General features: G+C 39.9%; 1 protein-coding gene across 1 annotated transcript; it reads right to left on the bottom strand.

Moving 5' to 3' along the window:
- Positions 1–8837: 8837 nt before the first annotated feature.
- c6h15orf61 (chromosome 6 C15orf61 homolog) lies at positions 8838–10194 on the bottom strand. Its single transcript, XM_041939707.1, has 2 exons — positions 9457–10194; positions 8838–9359 (listed from the first exon to the last, which is right to left on the bottom strand). Exons 1-2 carry the CDS (start codon positions 9797–9799, stop codon positions 9232–9234), a joined length of 471 nt encoding a protein of 156 aa, XP_041795641.1. The 5' UTR covers positions 9800–10194; the 3' UTR covers positions 8838–9231.
- Positions 10195–11414: the final 1220 nt, after the last annotated feature.

Raw genomic sequence — 11414 nt, 5'->3', positions numbered from 1 at the left:
ATGATTGAGATGTGGCTCTGGGAATTAAGAAACATGATTTAGAGCTCTGCAGAAAGGAGCATCTGTGAATAGTCCAGTGTTACTCACCACCCTGCTCTGACTCGTATTTAAATATCACTGTGGGTTAACAGATGTTCAGTAAAACACCACAATTCATATTTAAATATTTGACAATTCCTATTTAAATGTTAAATTGTGAGAGATAGATAGATACAGACAGACACGGATATATACATATATAGACACAGACATGTATATACTGTAAATATATATATATGTGTGTGTATATATATGGGTTTGTATGTATGCATATATATGACACACACACATTTGTGTATGTGTGTCACTTTGTATATGTGTGTGTATATATATATATATTATTTATGACATATGATGAGCATATGAGTATATATCAGTTTTTTTATATGCATGTATGTATATGTAAAAATAAAGTATAAACTCACACTTTTTATTTTGTTGTTTCTTGAGCTACCAGAGTACACTCCTGACATCAACACCAAGCCAAACAAATAAGAGGAACTGCTGAGCTGTAACACTGAAACAAAAAACTGTAAAGAAACGTTAACATTCAACCACGCAGCACATTGTACTGCAGGAGGAAGTGACTCCAGGCTCGAGCGGAGTAATTGGAGCTCATAGAACAGTTCCTTTCCTTAGCTAAAAATAATTTTTCTGAGAGCAACGTGATAAATCATGTGACGCAAATCTCATTGGTTTAAAAATATTGCGCTTCAAGGTGTTTGGAAGTGATCTTAGCTACATTTTACAAGGTGTACTCATTTCTGAAAAACACCAGTAAATTGCTCTGACTGTTCAGGGCCCGACAGTTTTGATTGATTGTTGTGCAGACATTGTGTTGATTGTTGCCTGTTGTGCCATTCCTGTGGCTCCCAGCAGCCACTGCTCTCATCTCACCCCGGCTAAACTCTTCCAACCAGTGATGAGTAATTACTAAGTTCATTAGCCACGCTAGTGGCCTAGAGATTTATTAAAACGAGATTTGTCATCAGCTTTTCCACTGCTTTTGAATACCCTGACTGCATTTTGGTATACACAATATCACATATATATGTGTGTGTGTGTGTGTGTGTGATCTAATTTTAACACACACAAATCACATGTTATCAAAGTATTTTAGGTCATTTCCTGTCCTGTTGTAATGTGGATGAATGTATAATTAGTAGGGCTGTGACACGATTATTTCTGTTATTGATTGAGCAGTTGACTTTTTTTTCAATAACTCATTTAGTCGATGAGTAGTTACAAAAAGTGAATAATGCTCATTACAAGTTCTGAGATCTTTGAAGTCTTCAAATCTCCTGTTTTGTCTGAACAGCAGTCTAAAACTCAAAGATTATACTGGACCAAATTCTAAGTAATGTTTAAGCAACAAATCCTCACGTTTAAGAAGCTGGAGTCTGGGGATATGTGGCATTTTTGGTTGATATTTGTTGCCAAATATTTTTTCTACAAATCAGGTGATCAATAAATCAGTTATTTCAGCTCTAATAATTATAAAATTGTCACTCAAAATAAGTAACTCATTCTATTTGCTCCTATTTTGTATGAGCTCTGTGTGGCCTCACATTTCTGAGAAAAACACAAAACAACAACCAGATACAATATTTGATGTCATATTTGTTGTGCCATAAAAAAAATATATATAAAAAAACTATTTACTGCAATAAATATCATCCAAGTTCTCTTTCTCCCAGTAGGATCGGGGGTGGGGGGATCCAGAATCCCACTCTCAGAAAAGCAAATAGCACCTGAGTAAAGACAACAGTACACACACCGTCCCTCCATAACGGGTGTGAAGTGAAAGAGCCACGAGCTATCTTAGTGCAATGTCCAAGTAATTTTTCTTTAATAGGAAAATTGTTACTTATTGATCTACACTTTGTGAAGCCTTCCAGCAATGCTCCAATCACCACAGCTGTCAAAACCATGGAAATACACTCCGTTCCTTTGCGATTTGACGGCACACCGATTCCCATTACTGGCACATTTCCAACGTTAATTACCTTCAACATAACATCATCTCCCTCAAAAGAGTCTCGCACAGGCCACTAGTGTCCCACCAGAGGACAGCGGGAGGTAAGAGTGATAACACAAGTGTGGAGATATCGTGCTTTGCCTGTCTAGAGCTTGTGTTGAATCTGTGCACCACTGAGTCTGGCCATTAGGCAGCATGATGGGCTTTTCTTTTCCAGACCATTTCCCATGGTCAAAATAGCATAAAAACACCATTTTGGTTCAATAGCAAAGACTTCAACTGAATAATCACAAGGGTGAAACTGTAACTATTACAGAGGCACCTCTGGGATAACCATACATAACAGGGGTGTCAAAAACACTGTAGGTTTTCTGGAGGGCAAAGTGTTTAAAGTGTATGCTGTTGGCTCTTGCTCCAACATCTGCTTTTAATTACTCAATTAGCGCAATCATTTAGTCTCCTTGACATTCATCCAAATGGCAAATCATAGCCGGAAGTTGTTCTGTTTAAACAGAGCGTTAAGAGGAGTCATGAAAAATGCATACACGATAATGTATATGGATACTTAACTAATTGAACCAATTAAAGGGAGGGAACTGGTTTGAGTGAGAACAGCGCCGGCGTCGCCCTCCGGGAAGAAGCTTTGACACTTCTGATCTACAGCCTCCGCTCTCCCTATTCACAGACCTGGGCCTGAGGTCATATTTCAGCAGACAAAAGGTTTTTGACTTCAGTCATACAGCGACAATGAGCCAAAAAATTTAAAAGCCACACAGATTGACGGCTGTATCAGACAAGCCATTATAGTACAAAGCAACAGCATATCCATTCTTAAGAAAATGGAATTCAGAACATTGAATCGGTCCTCAGAAACTGGAAGAAAACATTTGCAGAATTTTCTAATGCATATACAAATCCTGAGCCTGTCCTCATCTCTATGGAAGCCAAGGCCATGGCTGGCATTGCAGTGAGATCCCACAGCTGTGACGTGCGCATTAAAGTACAATCCTTTCTTTGCATGTACTTTGCAGACTTTTGTTTGCGCTGTAAGGATCATGGTGAGACTCCTCTCTGAGACGCGAATATCCGTATATTCCAGCACAGACATACCAACGGATCAGCCTGAGGGTTAAATGAATATCTGCTCAGTTTAAGACGAGCTAGCTTACCTCCTCTCAAAGTTAAACCAACGCAATCCCCCATCACAAAAAAAGAATGATTGTACCCCTGCGGTGGTGATTTCCTGCATGCTATGGATGCATAAATAAACATAGGCATAAATACACAGAGGACACTGACTGGGACTCGCTGGCCAAGTGGGGCAGCTGTTATTAAAAGGGCTATTTATCACTGTCACCCCTCTCAGGTTCCATCCCTCTCTGCCCTCCAGCGATGTCACTAGGCCGCACAGGAACAATGTGGCTCATCCAACCAGACCTACCCCCTCTATCATATATACACAAACACATGCAAACATACACACACACACACACGCTTATGGTCACAGCTCCGCATACGCAAAGTAAACATGTGTAGCTCTGCCTGCTTGCATATGTGCCGTGTGCATAAACCGCTATCGACTTGTCGTTTGATGACTTGGCTGAAACAAACACAAAAACAAGAACCTCGCTCCTTTCGATTCCCGTCAAATATCTACAACGCAGCTACGCTGCACACACCGTTCATTTTCCGCTCTGTTACTTTATTGATTGTGGCTACAATTATCCACTTTTCTGAAGCACTGCATTAAGTGAATTCCCCCTTTGTTGGACAATAAGTACAGAAGGTTGGCTAAGTCATGCTATTCCTCAGCCTAAGGGGACAGTCTACTTCTCCTGCACCCTCATCATCATTAGCAAGCCCAGATAAAAACACACCTCAATTAGTCCACCTCTGCTCGGGGAGCCGCATCAAGCAAGGCAGACGCTTCCAACTGACCTGTGCCATAACTTCACTTACAGCAGCTCCCGCCATGTTCACACTGAGGGCCGAAGATGACATTATCGAAAATCATCTTTTGCTTAAAGGTGTCGCCATTCAAAGGCAGCCTTGGATTAAATTAAATCCTTTAATTGTCGGCCTGTGCAGTAAAAGAAGAAGAACTGAAAGTGTACGGAAAAGAGCCTCAGGACAGTATGGACAATGCACAATCAGCATGTTATATTGTAGATATGCAGTCAGCGAGGCTCTGAAAGAACCACAAGAGTCTTACTTTCACACTGGCTTAAATATGTCTACCACATTTGTGTTAGAAAACAGATACATCAATGAACATTTGCCATAACTTGTACAGGACATTATATTAGGGCTACTTTCAGTATCGATTAACCTGAAGACCATATTCAATCAATGATTTGGTCTATGAAGCATAAGAAAATAGTGAAACAATTCTGATCAAACCTCCCAGCGTCCTAGGTAACGTCTGCAAACGTCTTGTTCTCATAAAGCACAAAGAGAAGCTGCGAATGCTCCTGTTTGAGAAGCTGGTACCATTTGTGCTGGATTAATGACTGAAATGATTATTTTCTGTCAACTGATGAATCATTTCAGCTCTGCATTATATAGTTTATTTGCTATGTCTTGTCTACATCCGCTGAGCACCAACCAGCTTTTTAATTCAGAACTCCTTTTCTTTCATCTAAGCACTACTGGTCTACACAACCTATAAACCTCTCACACGCAGCAATCCACTCACGATTAATGAAGTGCTTACTTAACCAATTTAAACCCTTAATTCCTATTAATTCAACATAATAGCCACCCTCCCTGCCAGAATTAACAACACTCTAGCAGAAACTTGCAAGTCTCTGCAGGCCAGAAAGAGTCAACCCAGCACATTCCATATTCTTTGATAAATATGTAACAGTATGTATATCACTGTTAAAATGCATAACCCTCGTGTAAGACCCCTATCAAGTCTGCTTTACACCTGTATTACATTTCTCCCTCAATCAGCAGCTTTTCTGAGACACCGGCCTCCCACGAGGAGCAGAAACCATTACAAGGGACTGCAGCTCATTTGCAGAAAGATTGGAGATCACGCTGCATCAAAAAGTATGTGAAGCATTTCTGAGAACAAAATTGATTTATTCCATTTCTATGTTTGTATGCAGCATCAGTATCAGTGTATTTAATGTAAATCCCCAGTCTAGCATTGAGTTGCTGCGTAGGTTGCTGCTTATTGTGCAAGTAAGAAGCAGGGCAATCAAATACCGCAAGAGGCCAGTTGTGGTGCAGACTGAAGGTACATGCAGGGTTTTGTATGTAAGATATTTTGTGTTGAACTGAATGCTAAAACACACACACAATGTAACAAATGGTATCAATCAAACAAAACCATGCATCACGTCCTTTTTCAGATCCACTGATGCCACTTGTTTAAGCTACAAAGACATTAGGATGTGCGCTGGTGAAATAAAAGGCATAAGCAAATAAATAAATATTTCTGAACATTTCAATTTTGACTTCGGAAAAACAGATCAAGCAGAGCCCGTGGCTAGAGGAGCCTGACTGCATGCTGGTGGGGGGTAAAAGACAGCCTGGGGGGGGGGGGGGTTGTGGAGGGTGTCTGCTTTTTAATGAGCTGAAACTTTAAATACTGCATAATATATAATAAAAATGGATAGTTCATTTAACTCTCCCGATACGTTGTGGAAAAACTATTAAAATCCGTTACTCTTTTAATGTCAACAGAGTAAGCATTAAGTATGAATGAAGTGAACATGATACCGCATCGTCAACAAGAAAGAAAAACAAAACAATAATCAACTTGAACTGAAAGAAAATCAGGATTTGTGCATAAAGTTAAGCGCACATAGCTCAAGGGCATCAGCTAAACACAGTAAAGCAATGACAATGACATATTAAACTATATGAATTTGGATCCACTCTAAGAAGACAAAATTAGCATACAATAGAACATAAGCAATCTTGATAAGACTGTCCAGAGTTTGTATTTACTGCATCTTAGTCCTAATGTCAGTTGGTCTTGAGCCAGAAAAGTCAGAACATATGACTGACACAGACATTTCAGCCACCCACTGACTGCAGCTTTGGCAACACTGATTGGCACAGCAGGCATAGCGTTATCCTTCCCCCTACACCCACACATATACAACACGTCACAAGATAAAGAAGGGGGGGAAACAAAGAAAAGAATTATGACACCTCTTGTCATCCCTTGGGTGAAGAAATACAGCATAATAGATTTTTAATGGCTTCAGCATGTACCCCCCCCCCCAAAAAAAAAAAGAAGAAGAAAAAGAAAAGGTAGAGATTTAAGTGTCAACAACAAGAGGTCAGCAATTATTAACTACTGATAAAATCTTTTAACATGAACAGAACAACATTTCTGACGCGTCTCACTCTGTTTAAGTGTCGCTCTGATCACGGTGTGCATATGTCTGCAGCTGGAGACGCTTCCTGTGGAAAAGTAATGAGCTCTATGTTTCAGTTGTCACATTAATAATTCCAAAAGTGCCATTTCACTGTGACTATTGTGACAATGACACCTCTGCATTTAAGATGTGTGATCCTTAAAGTGATCTGAGTGATGGCTCCGGCACCCCTGCTGCTCGTGGAGCAAGCACGGAGACAGCGCTGGTGGCCGATCCAGAGGCTTAATAATGATAACCTCGCCAGCAGTAGCTGCAGGGGTTGTTCACACAATAATTGTTTCTGCCAAGCCATATATCTATATGACGGAGAAAAAAACTGGTGTGACTTTCCTGCTAAATAATTGATTTAAGCATCGGCTGCATCAACTATTTCAAGGAGATGAACATGGTTTGTTCAGTTTTTTTTTTCTGGCACTGAAGAAACTGAGAACTTATTAGCTAATTAGAAGATAATTACAAGTCTCTGCAAGTTGATTAGCAATTTCACTGCTGAACATTAACAATTTACAGCAACACTACACTCAATTTCAGCACTTGTTTTGCTTTACTTACCTAAATTCTAAACAGTACAAGTATTTAAAGATTTCACCTTGACAAAACTTATTACCAGCTTCAGCATGCAATTAAACTTACCAAACAGGCATTAATTCTTTGTTCATTACCACGTTAGATGTGTGTTGGGTAATTTAAAAACTTCAATACAGGACAAGACTACTTCGGCTATTAAAAGGCATCAATCGTGCACCAAATGCTGATATATTTTGTTAATTTACAGCAGCTCATTTGTGGTCCAGATACCCTAGACCTGAACTGGTGGTGCCTGAGGTTCCACTTGTAACGCTAAGCCTTTGCCCGAGCTGGACGGGGTGCCCTCCCCTGCAGTTTAGAGTGACTCAAAGGTGAAGCCCTGAAAATGAATACAATGTACTCACATGCTCCACAGTTTAGATTTCACTGACTCGCATCATCCTGTAATAGCTGCACACAACGCTGCAGTCAGTTGTGTCTGGCTGTACAGTGGTATCAATGCAGCCCGTGGGTCAAAGGGTCAATGAGTAATTAAGACATGGTTCCCTGAGCATTCCCCATGCACACTTTCAGCCCTGATGAAAGGTTGGAAATGAAAGGAGGGGGATTTAAGTGCAGCCTGATACTATGGATCAGATTTCCATAAGTGTGTCTAAATGTTCCTTGTTCAAGGCAATTAGTATGATTAACAGAGAGTGTGGTGTCATCACACTGTTTAAGAGGATTTTGCACATGAATTCTGCATCAGGTTTAGAAATTTTGCACATGACAAAGGTCATATTACTTAAAACAAAAGCTTATTTATGAAAGTCTTCTTTGAAATGTGGTTGAGTGGTTGCGCAAATCACTGTGCAAATACATTCAGGGAGGTTAAATATCTGTTTAATGTCTCATTCAGGAATTAGTACACTTGCTTCAGCAAAGTAAGGCAGTTTTTCTTTCTTTTGGGGGGCAAAAGTGGTGATGGTGGTGCTCTAGTAAGTGTTAATTAGGCCACAAAATGAATGCAGACTCATCTTAAGGCGATGAGGAAGGAACACTTAACAATGCTCGATGTTCTTTTATGTTTAATTCAATTACCTGGCTAAATGCTCTTGCATAAGATGAGCAGGTTTTACAAAACAGGAAACTAATGAAGAGGCTGCACATCATGAACAGCACGCAGGCTGGTATTGTTGCCTTCAAGAGCAGAGAAGGTCAAAAGGTGCATTGATTAACATGTACGACAAGAAATTATTCGCTCACTTTCATTGTTGCTAAAAATGAAGAGGCCAAGGCCAGAAAATTGAGGTCGCTGATAAATGCTATTAGTAGGAGATGCTGAGGGGCGAAGAAATCAATATGGCAGTTTGTCAACCTGCCTCTCAGAGGGAGCAGGAGTCCGCAGCAGAGGTAAGTGTGCCCTGTCAGCAGTGCACATTACCAGAAATCAAAGGCTGGAGAGGGCCTGAAGGAAAGGATGTAGATGTCCCTATACAAAGGCCACACTTTGGTAATTAAAACCTATTTTATCAGACCTGTCTTGTCACTGGTTTTTCTCTAACACTATTGACTATCTGTTGCATGCAGAGTGATCACTAATTTACCTTTAAATAAATGAGCCAGGGTTATTTAAATTCCTGCATTTGTCACACAAGATGAAGCTAAAGACATGGTAGTATTGCATAAATTATGCCACTTGGTAGCACTTACATTAATTATTAATAATTCTTAGGACTTATTCTTATTGACTATGACATCTTTTCAAGAGTTCTTCTTGAGAAGCTGGCTGACCCTCATCACCAACACAGATGTTAAGTCCACGTGGCATAAAAAAAACAAAACTGTTGCAACTGTTGCTGTCATTTCTTATACTTTAATATTTCTTGAAAAAATACACTTATACAGTGTACTGACTTGGAAGAAATATGCACTGGAGGCTGATGCAACGTTCACAGACACTGTGGTGAAGATATCCGGGAAAAGGTGCAGTGTCAAATAGTCTATTCTTCGAGAAATCCTAAACTTTCCATTAAAGTTTAATGGAAAGTCACCTTTCCGAATAAACACCCTCAGTATTGAGTGTCAGTGTAATAACATGCATAACTGACTCCTCCGTTGCAACTTTTAAATCTTAAATAATTAAACACAAATGAACCTGTGCAGTCAGACAATAGGAGCACTAATGACACAAGATGGCACTTCAGTCAATAGGTCCACTAGAACATCACCTCGGGAGCTGCTGGAAATACAGCAGCTTGGCAGACAAGTTTCCTGACAACACATTCAAGATAGTGTTTTCTTCATGGTTTAGTACTGTGCGCCTTCGTCTTCTTTGTAGGCGAAAAAGACTGTGACGGGTCCAACGCTTGTCTGCACTGTTTCTGCAGCTCCCACCACCATCCAGCAGCCAATGCCATAGGCCAAACAAGGGATGCCTGCAATAAAAGGACAGTGATTATGTGGAGCATAAAAAATATTCTAATCATCTGTATCTGATAGGAATAAGGTAGAGAATTAAATGCATTTACTGACCCAGATTAATAACTTTCAGCATAGTGAAAAACTTGTCCTCAAAGTCCAGGTTCTGTGGAGGCGCTTTGGTACAGTGATATTTTATAAAAGGGAAGCAGCCTGTTCTCAGTATTTGGTAGTTGGATCCGTGCACCCTCCAGTTAAAGTTGGACAGTCCAAACTGGTCATTATGGACGGAGCTGTAGCGGACACAGTATGAAGTCCACGGCGGGAGTTGACGCTGCAGCAGGTGGCAGGTCAGCACCTCTGAGGCAGCTGGCCGCGGGCCTGTCCTGCCAAATGTGCTCGGAAGCAGGGCGACCTTCACAAATATGCTGTGTATCCTCTTCAAAAGCTCTTTCATGACTTAAGCAAACAGCTGAATGCTTCAACTTTGCTGCTGTTCGTGTTTTATCATGTGGAGCTCTGATAAGATGAAATGTAGTGACACTCTAAATGAGTTGATTCACAGTAACAAAGCATGTTATAATTTAGAAAAGGGTCATTCAAAGCTGTGGACAAAGGAGGACGAGGCTGCACACAAGACAGTTAACATGAGCAGCTAACGTTAGCTAATGTTAGCAAACTAGACGGCTCCTGTTTGTGAGCTAAAAAAGAGTTATTCTGCTGAAGATATTCCGCTACATGTCCGGACACACATGCCGAAAACACACAAATATATGTCTAACCCAGCTGAGAGACATGTAAACAGCACAGCTCTGTATGGGTTTATGTACTGTAGTGTTTGCTCTGACCTGGTACTCCCGCTAAAGTCATCCGGTAGGAAATGCAGCACGGCGAAGTCGTTCCTCTTCAACAAGGTGGGCAACATCTACCTGCATTTAATTGATATGTACTCACTTGTTCACCGGATATTAGTCACGTGTCCTGTGTGAAGTGAAGCTTGCCGCATACTCACACCAGACCACACTGTAAAACATCGAGGTTAAAATCCAAATGAGCTTCTATCATTCATTATTTCAGAAATGACTCACAAGTCACATCAATATATGTGAATGTTATTAATGACGTGCGGTTGAAAATATTTATCTTATCCACGCTGTTGTTAAGAGATTTACATCTGCTTTTATTTTTTACCACTTATCAAGATAAGTATGACCACATTACCACTGCTACAAATAAACCCTTTGCAACTTTTACCTCCGCTGACCCCAAATGTTTGTGTTTCTGACCACATGATCACCACCAGCACATCCTCGTTTCAAGTGCAAACTAAATCCACTCAGCAAGTATGTCTTTATACACATGTGCTTAAAAATACACATACGCACATAAAAAAATAATGCACAACATTCATTATTTCATACAGAAAAGCTACTTCAATGTCCATCCTTTTCTCTGGATGCAGAGTTGTAGGAGAAGCAGTGAAATCCAGGCTACATGAAATAAAAAACACAAATCCCTCCTGCAAATGTTTATACTATATGTATATATTTATTCTAAAGCATTTCTTTGCAATCTTAACTTTACTGCTTATTTGCACCACTAGTTATATGTAAAGCATGGAAGCAGAAAACAATCACAACAATGAATAATTATGAACTGCCTAAAACACTGGGAAGTTAGCACATCCTTTTGTACATTTTCAACACCAAAAAAAAATTACTTCTAAAAACATTACACTTACTACCATATGATTTACAGAAGGAGTACTTTGACAGTAAAATTACAGTCAATACCAGTAACTTTCCCATCGACCCACCAAAGTAATGTGTGGCCAAAGGTTAATGTGGGGGATGTATTATGTAACATAAACAATACACTTATCTATGTATACATCTGGACACACAGTCAACATGCTATGCAGTGCATAAACACAGACATTAACTTCACGTTACATTTGTAGTTGGTGTGAGCATTATTAATCTGCAGTTTCCAACACAAAATACAGCTGCTTTATATGTGAATGCACAAATACTTAATAAATTCCTGACTGGAACCTTAGACAAATTACTTTG

This window comes from Chelmon rostratus, chromosome 6, assembly GCF_017976325.1.
Source record: "Chelmon rostratus isolate fCheRos1 chromosome 6, fCheRos1.pri, whole genome shotgun sequence".
NCBI classification, from domain to species: Eukaryota; Metazoa; Chordata; class Actinopteri; order Chaetodontiformes; family Chaetodontidae; genus Chelmon; species Chelmon rostratus.
Note: the sequence above shows the minus strand (reverse complement) of the source record. Positions and strands in the feature narration are given on the sequence as shown.